This window comes from Sander vitreus, unplaced genomic scaffold, assembly GCF_031162955.1.
Source record: "Sander vitreus isolate 19-12246 unplaced genomic scaffold, sanVit1 ctg319_0, whole genome shotgun sequence".
NCBI lineage: Eukaryota > Metazoa > Chordata > Actinopteri > Perciformes > Percidae > Sander > Sander vitreus.
This window is the reverse complement of record NW_027595466.1, coordinates 1,958-22,500: the sequence shown is the minus strand read 5'-3', so window position 1 is coordinate 22,500 and position 20,543 is coordinate 1,958. Positions and strand designations below refer to the sequence as shown.

The following is a 20,543-nucleotide window of genomic DNA, read 5'->3' as shown; positions in this document are numbered from 1 at the left end:
ACACACACACACACACACACACAGAGACACACACACACAGACACACACAGACACACACAAACTCACAGACACACAGACACACAGACACACACACACACACACACACACACACACACACACACACACACACACACACAATTGTAGAGAGCCTTCAGTGTCGGAGGATGAAACAAAACCGTGGCACAGGCGGAATTTTTGGTGTTACGCGTCTGCACACCGTAGGCTATAACCGCCCCTCCCCCACGCCACTGCCGTGGTTTCTGACCCGGAAATAGAAGCAGTCGGAAGCAACGGCGCCAAAAACAACAGCAACGACCCGAGCTAAACCGTTAATCCTGAGGGGTCAAACTCAGCTTCACTAAGAGCCAGACAACTTCACTACAGTTTGGGCCTCATAAAGCCCTAAAAACTCACCAAAAAAGTCCCTTAGCCATCATAGAGTAACGCGTTTAAAGCGCCCATATTCTGCTCATTTTCAGGTTCATAATAGTATTTAGAGGTTGTACCAGAACAGGTTTACATGGTTTCATTATCAAAACACCATATTTTAGTTGTACTGCTCATTGCTGCAGCTCCTCTTTTCACCCTGTGTTCAGGTCTCTGTTTTAGCTACAGAGTGAGACCTCTCACTGCTGGAACATCTTTGTTGGCAGTCGCACATGCTCAGTAGCTAGGTAAGGACTACACGCTCAGTAGCTAGGTAAGGACTACATGCTCAGTAGCTAGGTAAGGACTACACGCTCAGTAGCTAGGTGAGGACTACATGCTCAGTAGCTAGGTAAGGACTACATGCTCAGTAGCTAGGTAAGGACTACATGAGCTAGCTAGCTGTTTCTCCAACTTCAGTAGAACAAGGCAGGATTAGCTGGGAGACTTCTTCTAAACGAGGGAACACTTCCACCTTTGTGTGAATACCTGCAGAACAGGGACATGGAAGTAGTTCTTTTGGAGATTATGGTGAACTAGTGTGTGTTGTAGCAGTGTTCTGCCATTGAGAACGAGCTAGCATGCTAACGGTTAGCCCCCTAGCCCCCTCGTCTCAGCTAGTGACGTAGAAAGCCGTGCAGATGTTGACCAGCTGACCCGGAGACTGAAGACAGGACACATTCAGAAACCATATCTCACTCAGAACAGCATGGATGGTTGTTTTTCAAAGTCTGTATGTGTGTGGAAGCACCAGAGACACAAAATAACTCCCCAAATCCCAGAAAAAGGGATTTTTTCACAATATGGGCACTTTAAAGGAAGCTACCACACAGCCGACTTACATCCTGTTTCACGGCATCCTGTTTCAAATCCTGCATTGAGAGTTGGGTTAGTTCAGTTTAGTGGAGGAGGCAAGAACTGTCAAGAAGACCCATTTTTGGACAGACGAGGAGTCACGTTCTCCCCGCTTTCCAAGTTTATTTTTTGTTTGTTTGTTTGTTGACAGGATATTTAGGGCCCGAGCGCCGACAGCGGCGAAGGCCCTGTTGAAACTGAAGGAATTATTATTATTATTCTTTATCTGGCAAATGAATTGGCTTTTTGAGGGGCTTAACATATTCAAAAACTCACCACAATTGGCGGTCGCATCAAGTCTGGTGAGAAGTTACGTATTTTAAGGGTTTCGGGAATAGGCGCGCAAAAATGGCTCGCTAGCGCCCCCTACAAAGTTAAAAAAATGTAGCCCCTGCAGTGCGTTTAACGTAGACTCACGAAACTTGGTACACATATGTAGAATGTCAAGATGTACAGAAAACGTCATTGGAGCCATACCCTAAACCCAACAGGACAACAACAACAGTCCAGGCTTGAGGACATGTACAGGCCAACATTGACTTTTGGTCATAGCGCCCCCCGCTGGCAACAGGAAATCAGCCTTATATGACAAACATCATCCTATTTACATGAAACTTATAATGTGTGGTCTACATGTGATACTGAGACGCCCCCTATAATATAACCACGCCAGATGGTGTCATTGAACTCAGCAGAGAGTTTCTTTTTGAATGGTGATGGTTTGGCCCGCCCCCTATTGTTAAGCACCGCCCCTTTTCATAACTAATGACCTGTTTGATGTTGACTCTTGTGTGAGGTGTCGTTGAACTCAGCAGAGACTTCCTTTTTCATTGGTCATGGTTTGGCCCGCCCCCTATGCTTAAGCCACGCCCCCTTTCACAGCTAATGAACTGTATGATGTAGAGTCTTGTGTGAGGTATCATTGAACTCAGCAGAGAGTTCCCATTTTATTGGTAAAGATTTGCAGTGTCTGAGTGCCGTGCAAATGCACGGTCGCAAGGAGCGGTGTCTGCCAGTAACCCCGACGCCCGCAGAGGAGCAAGGGCCTGTCCATCGCTGCTTGCAGCTTTAATTATTTATTTTTTTTAATTGACATTTGTATCTGAGCGGAGAGAGAGAGAGCGAGGCCACTCACCGCTGGAGCAGGAGAGCATTCAGCTGCTCATGAGATGTCATTTTCTCCTGTTTCAAGACAAAAGTGACGTGTACGACTCGTTTTTACGGAGGTGAGGGAACAATCAGCTCCTGATTATTGGCTTCTGCATGCCTGGCTCCAGCTGCACCGGGCAGGAAATGTAATGACAGGGCTGCAGGCGAAAGGAGAAGGGGTGGGGGGGGGGGGGTCAGCACATTATCTCCGAACACAAAGCAGGAGGAAAATGAACAACTGTGTGATTTTGTATTTCAGTTCCAAGCTGCAAAAACAAAACCACTTTCCTGTCCTAATAGGTTTGTTTTTTCTCTCTCTCTGTTAGTCGCCATGTTTCACGCTAAGCTAATTAACTAATTATGAGAAATGGAGGTCCGTGTTCATCCAGGTGACAGCGCGGCCAGCCGTCAGATTTTATCAAACCAACGGATGGCAGGAACATTACAGCTCGATGTCGGTGCTGTTTCTGATTTACAGCCACACATAACCCAGTTATCAGGATTTTACCAGATAAAAGACGAGCTGCAGTTTGTTCCCCACAGTGACAACCAGTTCCTTAGTGGAACTGGTAGGAATCAGACTTCCCTCTCATTCCCCCTGCTCTGGTGTTTCCCCCCTCTCATTCCCCCTGCTCTGGCGTTTCTCCTCTCATTCCCCCTGCTCTGGTGTTTCCCCTCCTCATTCCCCCCTGCTCTGGTGTTCTCCCCTCTCATTCCCCCCTGCTCTGGTGTTCCCCTCTCATTCCCCCTGCTCTGGCGTTTCCCCTCTCATTCCCCCTTTCCCCCCTCTCATTCCCCCTGCTCTGGTGTTCCCCCTCTCATTCCCCCTTTCCCCCCTCTCATTCCCCCTGCTCTGGTGTTCCTCCTCTCATTCCCCCTGCTCTGGTGTTCCCCCCTCTCGTTCCCCCTGCTCTGGTGTTCCTCCTCTCGTTCCCCCTGCTCTGGTGTTCCCCCTCTCATTCCCCCTTCCCCTCCTCATTCCCCCTGCTCTGGCGTTTCTCCCCTCTCATTCCCCCTGCTCTGGTGTTTCCCCTCTCATTCCCCCCTGCTCTGGCGTTCCCCCTCTCATTCCCCCTGCTCTGGTGTTTCCCCCTCTCATTCCCCCCTGCTCTGGTGTTTCCCCCCCTCTCATTCCCCCTGCTCTGGTGTTTCCCCCCCTCTCATTCCCCCCTGCTCTGGCGTTCCCCCTCTCATTCCCCCTGCTCTGGTGTTTCCCCCTCTCATTCCCCCTGCTCTGGTGTTTCCCATCTCATTCCCCCTGCTCTGGCGTTTCCGAGCCCCTAAACCGGAGACCTTTGGCAGCACCAACACTGACGCCAATGTTTCTCCTCCTGATTGGGTCTTATCGGTCACGACATCTCGTTCTCTGAAACTTAAAGCTACAAACGTTACCATGGCAACTACCAGCAGTGGGCGGAGTCTCCGCGCTGCCTCCTGTTTATGTCCAGTATACCAGAATGATGATGAGATATGAGGTTATATATCAATATCTGTCGCCCGTCTCTTTTCTTTCTCTCTTTCTCCGTGAAATGAAGCTGCCTTCAGGTGCAAAGGATCTGAAGAAAAATGGTAACTGTGAAATATAAAGTCTACTTGTGCTACATTGGGGGTTTAAAGAACACAAAAGGACGTCGCACCACCCTGAACGCAGCTTCACGCTGAAGTACAGAGCTCACTTAAGATGATGCTCTGACGTCCCGTTTCCGTGAAGGCAGCACCGAGCTGCGCCAAACAAAGCTGACAGAAGCACAGAAGAGAGGAACAGTTATGATACACTGGCATATTTTAATGTTGCAGACCACTGTTTTTTGCAAGAAGTTTAAAGTGTAAACATGTATTGTTATTGTGAATCTTTGGTTTAAACTAGCCTTCAAACAAACGCCCCCCAAGGGCACCTCAACGCCCCCCTTTCCAAAATATTGCTTCCAGCGCTCCCCTTCATCTTCTGAACGCCCCCGTTTAGAAACACTGGATTAGATGAATCAATTGACAGACAGCGGTGGAAGAAGTATTTAGATCCCGTACCAAAGTAAAAGTACTGATAGAAAACTGTAAAAAATATTTATATACTTCGGTCAGTGCCTAAAAAGTATTGAATTTGGTACCTTGAGGCAATCCTTTTGCCCATCCTGACTCTCTTGTATCTTACAAAATGAATGGAACGATTGTTAGAAACTATGTACATCCTCTTGTGCATCATTTAACGTTGAACATTGTGAGCTGAACTCTGCTTCGTGTCGCGTTGTTCTCCGAGATCTCGCCACTGCTTTCACAATCAACTCACAGAGGTCAAGCCAGCAGATGACAGGATTAAAACCACAAAACAACCGTGATACATTGTCAAATGTAATGTCACTTTTGTTTGTTTGGTCAGGCTGATATCATGAAGTGGCGTATGTATGACGCGCCAATTGGTATGCCATTAATGGTGTGTTATCAAGACGCATACTCGCTTTTTAGGGTGTTTATCAACGCCCTTTGGCCTCCATTGACTTACATTACCTTGCGATTGCGTGTGTATTTACGAGAGTAGTATGGAAGGACGGAAATCCGTGTAGGGAGGTTGGTCGGGGGGGAGGATGGGTCAAACACAGGACTTTCACCAGGAGACCGGGGATCGTGTCCTGCGTGTGACGTTTCCTGAACCCAACCATTGCTTTCTTGTTTTCCTAAATCCAATCGTCTCGTTCTTCTTTTCCTAAACCCAACCCGAGCTCCAAATGCAACGTCCCGTTCTGGCGTTAACATACACGCGGAGAGCTCATAATAATAATAATGCGTACAGATAACACGCACCACTTGGCTTAAGAAAGTCATGATATCACGTTGAAATACCGAAAAAAAACAGGGACTGGGATTGACTTCAAACCACAGACTGTAAAACAAATAATGGACGAAGCTTCCGGGTCTGAAAAGTGAAGCCAATTAACAATGCTTTAGACGGTATTTTTTTCAGTGTTTTTGTCACGTTTTTTTGGATGTTTTTGGTTGCTTTGGTTTGGCCTCCATTGACTTACATTACCTTGCGATTGCGTGTGAATTGACGCCGTGGGAGGGAGGTTGGTTGGGGGTTGGATGGGTCAAACACAGGACTTTCACCCAGGAGAGCGGGGATCTTCTTTTCCTAAACCCAACCGTAGCCTCGTGATAACACACCACGTGGTGTGTATGTTTACGCTGTGACGTTGCAGACTGCCGTCCGCTGTATACGGCGTAGACATACACACGGCAAGCTCAAAATGCGCACAGATAACACGCCATTTGGCTTTAGGAAAGTGGCGTGTATGTTTACGCAAAGTCATGATGCCACGTTGGTTTGGTTACTGAACGGTTCGAGGGGCCTCTGGACAACAGCCTGTTTGAAAATGGCTCCGAAATACAACCAAGAGACACGAAACAACCAATGTTAGGAAACAATCCGATCAAGATAGTTTTGTGGTTCTTGTGGAAAGCAATTAGGAGCTCGGAGACCAAAATAACACGAAGCAGGGTTCACTTCAACAATGTTCCAAAGGTTGAATGAGACACACAAGGATATATACATTTTCTAACAAGCGCTTTGTTCACTTAGATGACGTGAGAGTAGAAAGATAAGAAAGAGGCTGCAGAGGAAAGGGGGATTGGTTTAAGGTTGGTTCACGCAGATAGATGTGGCCTGTGTTTTTTTTGCTGTGGCCTGGAGAAGGCGTCCGCACAGCAGACAGAAACAGAGTGGACAAGCTCATCAAGAAGGCCGGCTAGAGACAGTCCGGCAGGTGGCAGGGGCCAGAACATTAAATAAACTAGGATCATTTCCTGCAAAGGATTAATAAAAGGATCTATCTATAAATCTTCAGGAAGGAAAACAGTGTAACAATGTATGATACGAATGTATAATATATCAAATTCACAATAACCAAAGCGAGAAAAAGTCCACCAACTCCGCAGCCTTTATCTCCACGCTCCAACTAAACAAATACGGAGAGAACTCGTGAAGGTCTTGATTACTTTTAATGAAACATCCCAATCAGATCAAAAGCATCAGCATGAAAGACCTTGTCCTTTCTGAATAGTTTACTAATGTTGGGAGTAAAGGACGCTGGAGAAAAGCTTCTCTGCACCAACAACACATTAATGCTCCCGCTAATCATCCTTCTTCTCTAAAACGTAAGCGGCCTATTCATCAATGTCTGCCATTCAGAAACTCGTCATGGCGTCCTACCGTCAAAGAGGGACACCCAGGTCATGTTTTTATTATATTCTTATAGTCTGTTTTGCTGCAGCTCGGCACAGACTCCTACGCCTACCGTCCACTAGAAGACTTTGAACAGACTTTAAAAAGACTATCGCTTACCGCTTTGTTCCAGACAGAAACATCTCAACATTGATAAGGGTTGTTTCCTAACAAAGGGAATGAGAGACTGGGCTCTCCGGAAGCCTTAAAATGGCGACTGTGTGACGCTCCAAAGCAACTAATGCCTACCATACACTGGGAGACTCTAAACAGACTTTGAAAAGACTTTGAGGGGTTGAAACCGAGACTTTGAGGGGTTGAGACCGAGACAAGACCGAGACTTTGAGGGGTTGAGACCGAGACAAGACCGAGACTTTGAGGGGTTGAGACCAAGACAAAACTGAGACTTTGAGGGGTTGAGACCAAGACAAAACTGAGACTTTGAGGGGTTGAGACCCAGTCAAGACCAAGACTTTGAGGGGTTGAGACCCAGTCAAGACCAAGACTTTGAGGGGTTGAGACCCAGTCCAGACCAAGACTTTAAGGGGTTGAGACTGAGACAAAACTGAGACTTTGAGGGGTTGAGACCCAGTCAAGACCAAGACTTTGAGGGGTTGAGACCAAGACAAGACCGAGACTTTGAGGGGTTGAGACAGAGAGAAGACCGAGACTTTGAGGGGTTGAGACCGAGACAAGACAGAGACTTTGAGGGGTTGAGACAGAGACAAGACCAAGACTTTGAGGGGTTGAGACAGAGACAAGACCAAGACTTTGAGGGGTTGAGACCCAGTCAAGACCAAGACTTTGAGGGGTTGAGACCGAGAGAAGACCGAGACTTTGAGGGGTTGAGACAGAGAGAAGACCGAGACTTTGAGGGGTTGAGACCGAGACAGAACCAAGACTTTGAGGGGTTGAGACCAAGTCAAGACCAAGACTTTGAGGGGTTGAGACCGAGACAAAACTGAGACTTTGAGGGGTTGCGTCAAGACCAGAGCAGTGCGAGTCCAACACTGCATGCCACAATAAAATGTGGAAAATACTAACCATAGGCACTCCTCAAACTGATCTGAAAGATCCACATTCCCATAAAAAACACCGACAGAAAACAAATTAAGATTCTTCTTCATTCACCTCTTTTATTACCATACGACTAGTCTCGCATTGCCAGACCTTCCTCCACAGCCCTGCGGAGGAGGGTCTGACTAGTCCACACAGCATTTCTGAATGGGAGATAAACATGCTCTGGTTTATTGGCATTTCTTTAAACCAATCACAATCGTCTTGGGCTGATGGAGCCACGGTGCCTCTGCAACATAGCATCGGGAAGGAGCTTGTTTTGGTGGAACATGTGTACGTTCAAAAGTTGTTTTTGTTGTGCAACAGAAAACTCAGATTGGACAGATTACCCTGCAGAGATTTGAGGAGCAGTTAACCATAGTCCTCATTAATCCACCAGAGTTTAAACACAACACAGAGAAAGAGGAAGGGGACGGACATCCGGCCGAAAAGTGCGACTTCCGGCGGAATTTCCGCCAACAACGGAGCAATCCTGCAAGTAGAGCGTCGTAGATATAGACTACCATACATGTATCATGAGAAATGCCTTGATAAAATAATCAAAATGCAGTTGTGTCTTGAAATAAAATCCTGAGTCATTTTTATCTGAGACCGAGACAAGGCCAAGAAATTATTTACAATTTATAACAATATTATATATCAGCTATAAAATCACAAAACATAATATATATTATACAGGGATGCACAGAATCCAGGATTCCTGCTTCTGATTGGGCTGAATATTGGGCTTTTTGACGGGGTTGGGTTTCTGCTGAACCCTACGCTGTCACTACTCGCGCTACGCTGGTCGACGTAATGACGGCGCCGTTGATTACGGGAAGGTGTTTACGTAGGTGGAGCGAGGCTGAGAGGAAGTGGAAATGGAACTGGTGAGCAGAAAAAGTGTTGTTTGGCAGTACTTTCAGTCAAAAGAAGGCCATTCAAGTCCAGCTACATGTTCAATTTGCAATGCTGATTAGTCTGGTGGTGGCGAGGACCCTAAACAATACACAACATCACCGCTGTTACAACATCTGGTATGAAACATCTGGAAGAATACGAGCTGAGCATGAAGGAATCTACAGACAGCAGCCAGAATGCAGCAACTTCAGGTACGGCAAAGGAAGGACAGTCACTGTTTACTTCATTAATGTGTTGACTGTGTTCATGGACTGAGGACGGGACGAGGACTCAGCAGAACCTCAACCAGGGGATTCAGGATTCAGCAGAACCCCAAAAATCTGGATTCGGTGCATCCCTAATCTTATAATATTAATATGTAATATTGTCCTGCAGTTTGGCCTGAACTCATAAAAGGGTGCAGGAAGTTTGTCAGTTATTTGGGAGAAATTAAAGCCTTTATGGTTTGTAAATAATATAAATGTTGAACATTGAAAAGCTGAATAGATTTAAGGATCAAACAGGTTGATGTCACGTCTTGCTTCTCTTGTGTTTGTCCCGCAGCACAGTTTGTATTTTCTTCTCTTGTGATCTCTTAATTAAATGAACGCAGGTTTTTCAGGAAGTATAAATAAAACCTCCAGACTTCACCGAGCGGAAAAGTGAAAACAAGCAAACAGAAAATTGTTTAAAATGAATTGTTTTGTGTCAAGACGTCCACTCCAGTGGATCAATATGTGTCCTGTTTGTGATTACACTTTGTTTCTCCTGCAGAAGCAGATGGAGACTTATATTCATACCTCTCACCCACTTCCATCCCTTCTTTTCTCATATGCTTCCATCCTCTTTGGTTTGATTTCCTGTCTTCAGGGTCAGCCCTATGTTCCCACAGCCCAATGGTCCCACAGCCCTATGTTCCCACAGCCCTATCCTCCCACAGCACTATGTTCCCACAGCCCAATGGTCCCACAGCCCTATGTTCCCACAGCCCTATGTTCCCACAGCCCTATGTTCCCACCGCCCAATAGTCCCACAGCCCAATGGTCCTACAGCCCTATGTTCCCACCGCCCAATGGTCCCACAGCCCAATGGTCCTACAGCCCAATGTTCCCACAGCCCTATGTTCCCACAACCCTATGTTCCCACAGCCCTATGTTCCCACCGCCCTATGGTCCTACAGCCCTATGTTCCTACAGCCCTATGGTCCCACAGCCCTATGTTCCCACAGCCCAATGTTCCCACGGCTCTATGTTCCCACAGCCCTATGTTCCCACAGCCCTATGTTCCTACAGCCCTATGGTCCCACAGCCCAATGGTCCCACATCCCAATGGTCCCACATTTCTAAGATTTTTCTTAAAATTAGGCCCTATGTTCCCACCGTTTTGTTAGGGTTAGGGAATAATAGGTTGGGGTGTAATCAGCCTCCAAATTGGGAGAAAGGAGGATGAAATCTGATACAAATTTATGAAAAAGTAAATGTGGGAACATAGGGCCTAACATAGGGCTGTGGGACCCTTGGGCTGTGGGACCATTGGGCTGTAGGAACATAGGGCTGTGGGACCATAGGGCTGTGGGACCATTGGGCTGTGGGACCATTGGGCTGTGGGACCATAGGGCTGTGGGACCATTGGGCTGTGGGACCATTGGGCTGTAGGAACATAGGGCTGTGGGACCATAGGGCTGTGGGACCATAGGGCTGTGGGACCATTGGGCTGTGGGAACATAGGGCTGTGGGACCATTGGGCTGTAGGGACCATAGGGCTGTGGGAACATAGGGCTGTAGGACCATTGGGCTGTGGGACCATTGGGCTGTGGGAACATAGGGCTGTGGGACCATAGGGCTGTGGGACCATTGGGCTGTGGGACCATTGGGCTGTGGGACCACTGGGCTGCGGGAACATAGGCATAAAAAAGCAGAAAAGTACAATGTGATATACAAAGTATAGACAGGACAAGAAATATACTGCAGTGTAGACAGTAGTGTACAGCTGGTTAACAGAAGGTAGTTTAAATATAAATATGTGCAGTGTATTAGCAGTTACCTTATAAGAACAGAATAAATAAATGTAATATGAACAATGTATGGACAACATGTACAGATATGTGCAATGTAGTAGCAGTAGCATATACGTGGAATACAGTACATACTAGTACAGAGCTTTCCCTTTCAGAGCTATATGTATGAATGCTTCATGAGAACAGCCTGCTATATTACAAGAAGGACAATCAGGAATTCATGTTATGATAGTCATTAGATTCTTCCTAGTTTAACTGGAGTTGTAGTTGCAGTTATAATTTTTAAATAGATAACATGCAACAACCCAGTTTCTGCTGTCACCTTAAATCATGTGAAAAGTTAGCAGGAAAGTTAAGTGTGTGTGTGTGTGTGTGTGTGACACAGAGAAACACATTTGTGAAGACACACATGAATGTTTCAGTGAGGATTATGTAATTTTGGAGATATATATACACACACACACACACACACACACAGCATGCACTCATGCGTGCCAGTGCCTTTCCTCCTCTGTGTAACAATGTGCAAGTCCTGATGTTTCGTCCAATGAGATCAGAACATAACCTTGACTCACCGTATGAACATCAGCAGCTTGACTTCCCGCCAGCCACCGCCTTCATATGGGGGAAACATCAACACGTGTGTGTGTGTGTGTGATATGTGAAGCTAACGTGTGTGTGTGTGTGTGTGTGTGTGTGTGTGTGTGTGTGTGTGTGTGTGTGTGTGTGTGTGTGTGTGTGTGAGAATCTCTAATTCTTTAAATGAACCCTGAGATAATCTCATTGGGTTCGTGGGCGGACACAGCGTGACGGCGCCTGAGGCCGGGACCTGCTGCCCGCCACACTGACATCACATTATCTCACTGCTCCTGTCGACTCTGTGCAGCTTCAGCTGCGTTTTTTAAGATTTTCCGCCTCTGGTTATTTACATCTACACGTTTGAAAAACTTGCAGAGAATCAGCCGTAAAAAACTGTGTGGGAGAGTGGAACAAAACGCTTACCGCGAGGGTTACATCTCAGCTCTTTGAAGAGAGCAGAAATTAAATGAACGTGTCAGGGAGACCGGAGTTTTCTCTGATAAACTAATTACAAAGCGTCCCACTGAAGGCAGGAAACAAGAGAGGACATTGCTCTCGAACAACCGGAGACCTATCGAAGGAGCATGAGGCTATTTCTGCACATTATTTCCAAACTGTCCACTTCGCTGCTGACAGTGGGGACTGCCCATTTCTCCGACGCTCCATTGTTCCGACCTCACAATAACCCGAAAAATTCCCTTTGGTCCTACAGCCCACTAGTCCCACGTCCCTTTGTTTCGGAAAAAATAAACCCTCTGCTCAGACATCCCATTGTTCCGACCATATAGGGTTAGGGACAATTATTTATAATATTTCTTTAGGAATTTTGCCTTGTTTAACATTTAACGTTTCCTGCCAAGATGAGGCGTCTTCTCAATGATGAAGTTAGTTTCACATTGGTTATTGCGGGGATATGCACCATTCCTGTTCATTATCATTGCAGGCTTATGGAAATATACACTCACCTAAAGGATTATTAGGAACACCTGTTAAATTTCTCGTTAATGCAATGATCTAATCAACCAATCATATGGCAGCTGCTTCAATGCATTCAGGGGTGTGGTCCCGGTCTAGACAATCTCCTGAACTCCAAACTGATTGTCAGAATGGGAACGAAAGGTGATCTAAGCAACTGTGAGCATGGCATGGTTGGAGTATTTCACAATCTGCTCAGTTGCTGGGATTTTCACGCCCAACCATTTCTAGGGTTTACAAAGAATGGGCCGACTGATTCCAGCTGATAGAAGATCAACCGAGGTGTGCAGCAAAGCATTTGTGAAGCCACAACATGCACAACCTTGAGGTGGATGGGCTACAGCAGCAGAAGACCCCACCGGGTACCACTCATCTCCACTAAAAATAGGACAATTAGGCTACAATTTGCACGGGCTCACCAAAGTTGGACAGCTGAAGACTGTAAAAATGTTGCCTGGTCTGATGAGTCTCGATTTCTGTTGAGACATTCAGATGGTAGAGTCAGAATTTGGCGTAAACAGAATGAGAACATGGATCCGTCATGCCTTGTTACTACTGGGCAGGCTGCTGCTGGTGGTGGTGTAATGGTGTAGGGGATCCGTCATGCCTTGTTACCACTCGGCAGGCTGGTGGTGGTGGTGTAATGGTGTGGGGGATCCGTCATGCCTTGTTACCACTGGCCAGCCAGTGGTGTAATGGTGTGGGGGATCCGTCATGCCTTGTTACCACTGGGCAGGCTGGTGGTGGTGGTGTAATGGTGTGGGGGATCCGTCATGCCTTGTTACCACTGGGCAGGCTGGTGGTGGTGGTGTAATGGTGTGGGGGATCCGTCATGCCTTGTTACCACTGGGCAGGCTGCTGGTGGTGGTGTAATGGTGTGGGGGATCCGTCATGCCTTGTTACCACTGGGCCAGGCAGTGGTGGTGTAATGGTGTGGGGGATCCGTCATGCCTTGTTACCACTGGTCAGGCTGCTGGTGGTGGTGGTGTAATGGTGTAGGGGATCCGTCATGCCTTGTTACCACTGGGCAGGCTGGTGGTGGTGGTGTAATGGTGTGGGGGATCGTCATGCCTTGTTACCACTGGTCAGGCTGCTGGTAGTGGTGGTGGTGTAATGGTGTGGGGGATCCGTCATGCCTTGTTACCACTGGGCAGGCTGCTGGTGGTGGTGGTGTAATGGTGTGGGGGATCCGTCATGCCTTGTTACCACTGGTCAGGCTGCTGGTGGTGGTGGTGTAATGGTGTGGGGGATCCGTCATGCCTTGTTACCACTGGTCAGGCTGCTGCTGCTGTTGCTGGTGGTGGTGTAATGGTGTGAGGGATGCTATCCTATCAATATGGGCCACCATTTATAAAGAATGCTTCCAGCACCTTGTTGAATCAATGACACAAAGAATTAAGGCAGTTCTGAAGGCGAAAGGGGGTCAAACACGGTATTAGTATGGTGTTCCTAATAATCCTTTAGGTGAGTGTAAATACATATCCAACCCAAAACTAACTTGTTGGACTTTGGACTTAGCCAACATTTTTATTTCAGTTTTTCAAAAGATAGGCTAAACATTTAAATGTGTTAAAGCGCCCATATTACGCTCATTTTCAGGTTCATAATAGTATTTAGAGGTTGTACCAGAATAGGTTTACATGGTTTCATTATCAAAAAATACCATATTGTTGTTGTACTGCTCATTGCTGCAGCTCCTCTTTTCACCCTGTGTTCAGGTCTCTGTTTTAGCTACAGAGTGAGACCTCTCACTGCTGGAACATCTTTGTTGGGAGTCGCACATGCTCAGTAGCTAGGTAAGGACTACATGCGCTCAGTAGCTAGGTAAGGACTACACGCTCAGTAGCTAGGTAAGGACTACGCGCTCAGTAGCTAGGTAAGGACTACACGCTCAGTAGCTAGGTAAGGACTACACGCTCAGTAGCTAGGTAAGGACTACGTGCTCAGTAGCTAGGTAAGGACTACACGCTCAGTAGCTAGGTAAGGACTACGTGCTCAGTAGCTAGGTAAGGACCTCGTGCTCAGTAGCTAGGTAAGGACTACACGCTCAATAGCTAGGTAAGGACTACATGCTCAGTAGCTAGGTAAGGACTACACGCTCAGTAGCTAGGTAAGGACTACGTGGACTACGTGCTCAGTAGCTAGGTAAGGACTACACGCTCAGTAGCTAGGTAAGGACTACATGCTCAGTAGCTAGGTAAGGACTACATGCTCAGTAGCTAGGTAAGGACTACATGAGCTAGCTAGCTGTTTCTCCAACTTCAGTAGTACAAGGCAGGATTAGCTGGGAGACTTCTTCTAAACGAGGGCCCACTTCCACCTTTGTGTGGAATACCTGCAGAACAGGGACATGGAAGTAGTTCTTTTGGAGATTATGGTGAACTAGTGTGTGTTGTAGCAGTGTTTTGCCATGGAGAACGAGCTAGCATGCTAGCGCTAGCATGCTATGGTTAGCCCCCTCGTCTCAGCTAGTGACGTAGAAAGCCGTGCAGATTCTGAACAGCTCACCAGGAGACTGAAGGCAGGACACATTCAGAAACCGTTATGGGAGGTGACCCACAAAGGCCTATATGGTCGGATCAATGTGGGCTGTAGGACCAAAGGGAATTTTTTGGGGTTATTGAGAGGTCGGAACAACGGAGCGTCTGAGAAATGACATGGCACCGCTGACAGTATTATGTCTCTCTTTAGATTGGTGTCTCACCTTCAAGACATCCACTAGTTTAACTTCATCTCAATGCACAGAACCATTCTTTCCTTTCTTTCATATTTCCTTGTTGTTCAGGAGCCAGTCGATCAGTTTTTTAATTGCACAGAAGAGCTGAACAACAAAACGTATCTCCAGATCTCAGATAAATTACATAACTGCAGTCATTTGTCAGGAAGAGAATGTAAACGACCAGCGAGTCCCAGCTATCGTGCTTTAGATCGGGCCGAGGAAGGAAGGCTGAATTAGCAATCTCCAGCTCCGGCATGACGGAGCTAATGAAGTGGAGGCAACAGGAAGCAAACACACACACACACACACACACACACACACACACACACACACAGAGACACACACACACACAGAGACACACACACACACACACACACACACACACACACAGACACACGAGAGGGAGAGAGACACACACACACACACACACACACACACACACACACACACACACACACACACACACACACAGAGACACACACACAGACACACAGAGAGGGAGAGAGAGACACACACACACAGAGACACATACACACACACAGAGAGACACACACACACACACACACACACACACACACACACACACACACACACACACACACACAGAGAGACACACACACACACACACACACACACACACACAGAGAGGGAGAGAGAGACACACACACACACACACACACACACACACACACACACACACACACAGAGACACACACACACATGCACACACATACACACAGAGACACACACATAGACACATACACACACAGAGAGAGAGACACACACACACACAAAAAGACACACACACACACACACACACACACACACACACAGACCTCAGGGCCACCGCCACACTCTGACGGCTCCACATCCATTAGTGCCTTTGTTTTTGGTCAATAAAGTTTAGAGAAAACACAAACAGGCGTGTTTGAAACCCTCATTCCCTCTCTAGTGTTTATTTAACAGTGAACTATAGAGGGAACGACCAAACCAGATGTGGGACACTCACTGAAAACACATTGTTGCGTCAGGAGACGCCATTGTGCTCTCGCGAGTCACTCGGCATTCAGTAATGCTGCTCATTAACTATGCCTTTGTAGCCGAGCTGCACCAATCACATCGGGGTATCTGATATAGGCGGGCCAGAGGCGAAGCTAAACAGATGACATCCAAGGGGGTAAGCGTCTGTCAACAACCCGTAGCTCCTATGGCGCCATTTTGATGCTACCAAGCCATCACCTCCCGTTAGCATCCCGTTAGCATCCCGTTAGCATCCCGTTAGCATCCCATTGACTGCCATTCATTCTGACGTCACTTTGACAGAGAATACCTTTACATCTGAAGCGTTTAAAGACTCTATTTGTCCGTTGTTTATTTCTAAAGAAACACGACAATGTATAAAAGGCTCCATTACCTTGTAGCTCACGTTATGGCTCCGTAGCAGACGTTTTTATAACAATATTTAACGTCAAACACAACAAAACGTTGTTTGTTCGTAGTATATTATTGTTTTTATGTATGCACCATCAACCAAAGCAAATTCCTAGTAAGTGCTATACTTACCTGGCAATAACTCTGATTATTTGCACATATAACTCTCATGCAAAGTCTGTTTCCTTCTCTCTCACACCTTCGGTCTGTCACACTGAACACTGGAATGATAACCTTTAAAAAAAGACAATCACCCGTATTTTAAAACGCACACAAACACCTCAACATTCACAGCAGACAGCCTGTACTCCCCCTCCACATGTCAGCCTAAATGTCATCAGCGATGGAGATTAATAGCAGCAGATGTTTGTCCCTGAGCTTCAGGCTCTGACGCCTCTCATCACTGCACTGCTTCTGCCTTTTGAAGAGATCACCTGTCAATCACAAGCCGCGGGGGCGGGACTGTGACGTTCTGTTGATGCAGTTTGTGTGTCTGTTTTCCCGATGCTGCTATTACTGATTACTCTCGAAATACTCCGACTGATGTCATGAAGTGGCATACGTATGACGCGCCAATTGGTATGCCATTAGATTACATTTTCTGCCGCTAGGGGGCGTCTAGATTTCTAGACTAGATGTGTTTAGTTTTGTTGCAGAATTGCAGGGTTTTGTAATGAATGTGAAATCTGGCAAAAACAGCAAAAAAAGGCGCCAAAAACAAGCATCAAACTAACAAACATGCATCAAACTAATACACTTTTCTCAGATCTAATGACTGTAGTCTGACTTCTTTAGCTTTAAGTTTTGTCTTTGAGTTGTTTGAGTGTTATGTATTATCTGCTCCAGCTTTTCCAACGTTTTAGACACAGATATGGAGATAATAATAACGGTCCAAAAGGATGTCAAGCAACACATTTTCACAGGAAAGGAAAAGGAAGACCCTGAAACCCTACGGCCAAATACGCACTCCTGACCTAAGTCTTCCACAACCCGAGGGAAACAACAGGAATTGTTGTAAACTAATTCATGACTTGCCTCATGCACATTTCAGTACTCATGATGTCTTCATGTGAAGTATGAAACGGGCCGAGGGGGGAAATGAAATAATTATTTACGAGGCTGGAAAGTGAAAAGGCTTCAGACTGAATCCCTCCAGCTGCTTTTCTGACAAACTGTCCAGACTTAATGAGAGTTATCGGTCTTTGACACTTCTGCTCCCGAAGTGCAGCAAAAATGTCTGTCCACCCTCGTCTGTCAATCTCCTCCTCCTCCTCTTCCTTTATCTCTACCTCCACCTCTCTCTTCCCTCCTGTTTGTTACGGACAGGTAATGAGAACATGGCGTGGGGAAGATTGCTCAGCTATCTCCTCCTACCTACTTCCTGTTGATATGGAGCATATATTTACACCTATCTCACACTCATCCATCCCTTTATTATGGGAAATTATATTAGCTTTTTCATATCGTGTTTCTGCAGAGGCAGTTTGTCAAAAACATCGGATGAAAAATGACAAAACAGCAGTGATATAAATAGGGATTTAGGCTGAGGAAACTTAACCAATGAAAGCCTATTTCACCAGGGAGAGCATTCTTCACCGCTGTGGAAACGATAAAGAAATGTTGGTTATAAATTGGTTCGGGGAAGACAATAACTGAACGGCTGTGTTGACCGCAGGCTCGAGGGAGAGATGCTCAACCCACAGAGGAGAGGGGGAGGCCAAACTGCATTTTTCTCAACGACAGACAAGTGGAAAAGTACAGTTTCAGCCCCCAAATTGGACACTCTTAAAAGGTGAACGGGTACTGTCAGATAGCAGTAGCCTGACAAGCCAGACCCACATCCAGATGTTGAGTCTGGGAACTCAACATTGGTTGATTCCTGGATCTCCCACACCAAAGGCATGTGTCATATCCACTGCGCCATCACCACCACCAATACCACCTCTGCACGCAATAGGATAGCTCTACAACAAAGCCGATTCCAAAGACCACTGTTCACCAGCAGCAGCTATAAGCCAGTTACAGTTTTAGTGCTGGTAGGCCTGTTAAGAGGTGCAGATTAATTCAGGTAGGACTGTGTGTAGACGTATTTTATTTTGTGTATTGATAAGGGTACGGTGCCTTGCACAGGAGGTGAACTGGCATCTCTCCAGCTACCAATCCACACTCTGTACTTTGGTGAATATAAGCCTGTGAAAACTCACGGATGAACCGGTGACCCTCCGGTTCCCAACCCAACTCCCTACGGACTGAGCTACTGCCACCCATTATGAGGTGGTCCGCAGAAATTCTTGATTACAAATAGTGGTCCACACACACAAAAAGTTTGAAAACCTCTGGTCTAGACGCAGTCAATCCGCTAGTTTAGGGTGCATCTAGATTCCTAGGCTATAGATAGCAGAGCTTGTCTGGGGAAATACTCAACAGACCGTACCTGCTGCAAGCCGCTGGAGGAAATACACACAGGAGGGAAATGGGGTTATATTACAGTTGCTTCCATTCTGGGATAGAAATGTATATAGAAAAATAGAGAAATCATGTACATTATACTCCTGTAACAACCGCGAATATTTGACACAAATCTCAAGAGATTGTTCCGGGTTTGTAATTGTCTTCTCGTCTCTGCAGGGATCTCGATGCCGATCCCGGTGCTGGGACTCCGAGACCACTCCAAAGTCTTCAAAGATGGCAGCTGCCTGCTGACCGATAACAACTTTGTGTTGGTCGGCTCCTTCGTGGCTTTCTTCGTGCCCCTCACCATCATGGTGGTGACATACTTCCTGACCATCAACGCGCTGCAGAACGAAGCCACTCTCTGCCTGGACCAACTCGTCCCGCGACCCAAGTGGAGCACGACCTTCACGCTGAGCTTCTTGCCGCAAACCTCGCTGTCGTCTGAGAAACTCTTCAGACGCTCGATAAGCCGCGAGGCCAGCGGCAGAGGAAGCGGCAGCGGCAGCAGCGGGCTGTTCGGACGCCGCACCATGCAGTCCATCAGCAACGAGCAGAAGGCGTCCAAGGTACTCGGTGTAGTGTTCTTTCTCTTCGTGGTCATGTGGTGCCCGTTTTTCGTCACCAACGTGCTCGTGGTGGTGTGCGACCCAGCAGTGTGCGACGCAGGACTCATGGGAGGCCTGCTCAACATTTTCGTGTGGGTCGGATATTTGTCATCCGCAGTCAATCCGCTCGTCTACACGCTGTTCAATAAGACGTACCGAGCGGCTTTCTTGCGCTACGTTCGCTGCCGGTACCATCCGGAGAGGAAGCGTCTTCAGCTGATTCTGGTGAACACCATCCCGCCGATGGCGTACAGCTCGACCCAGATGCCCCTGGGCGACATCTCCAAGTTACAAAACGGAGTGGCGCACTCCAGTGGCAATGGGAAGGACTGCTCTTTACCTGGACGGGAAATGGAGAAGTGTAGGCCAGACAAGAGTCACGGAGACAAGGACGAGAGCTGTGTGTGAATATAAGCCTGTGAAAACTCACGGATGGAACAAAACCCTTTGACTCCCTGGTCACATCAGACTGACGTACAGCGAAGGGTTCGAGGTTTAAAGTGCCAAAGACAAAGTGCCTCCCAGTCCGGATTTTTTTTAAAACAAGATCATGACTTCAAGTCAAGAAAATAAAGACAAAACGTTTACATTTCTGTGCATCCTGAGCATTTTCAGAAGAACTAGATTCCTCAGTTTCATACAGTCTTATCAACAGGGTTTGGATCAGATAAGTCAAGTTTGAGAGTTCCTTGGTACTACAAAAACATCTTTTGATAACCCAAAAATAATGTCAATCAATGCTTGTTCCATGGATTACAATCCCTTTAAGGGTAACTTTGTTATTTGTGAACCTGGACCCTATTTTCCCATGTTTTTGTGCCTTTGAAATTGGTCCGTTATCAAGCAAGACCGCTGCAGTCGGCAGCAGCGAAACAAGCTGCAATGTAAAAATTTGTGTCCACTAAAAGTTCTGTTGTTGCTGCTGACAGACTCAGATTATTATTCTAAGTGGCTGACAACATTATGAAAGGATCCCTACAGAGATAGACCTTTTAGTTAAAGAGGAAGATCCTTTTAGTTTAGTTTAGTAACATGAAACAGCCTCGAAATCAGCATCACCAAACTACACCAGACTCCATGTAAATAATCAGGACTTTTATCAGCGTACAACACACTTCATTCAAACTGGACAGAAACTAAATAAAACTATCAAAAGCCGTCTTG

The 20,543-nt window shown here is 46.7% G+C and overlaps 1 protein-coding gene across 1 annotated transcript in view; it reads left to right on the top strand.

Annotated features, from left to right (window-relative positions):
- The window catches only part of LOC144513690 (5-hydroxytryptamine receptor 2A-like), a 56,979-nt gene extending 36,669 nt beyond the window's left edge, over nt 1-20,310 (top strand). Inside the window, exon 3 of the mRNA XM_078244871.1 lies at nt 18,949-20,310. Within this exon, the coding sequence (XP_078100997.1) occupies nt 18,949-19,787 (839 nt within the window). The 3' untranslated portion in view covers nt 19,788-20,310. The remainder of the gene's footprint in view (nt 1-18,948) is intronic.
- The last annotated feature ends 233 nt before the right edge of the window (nt 20,311-20,543 follow it).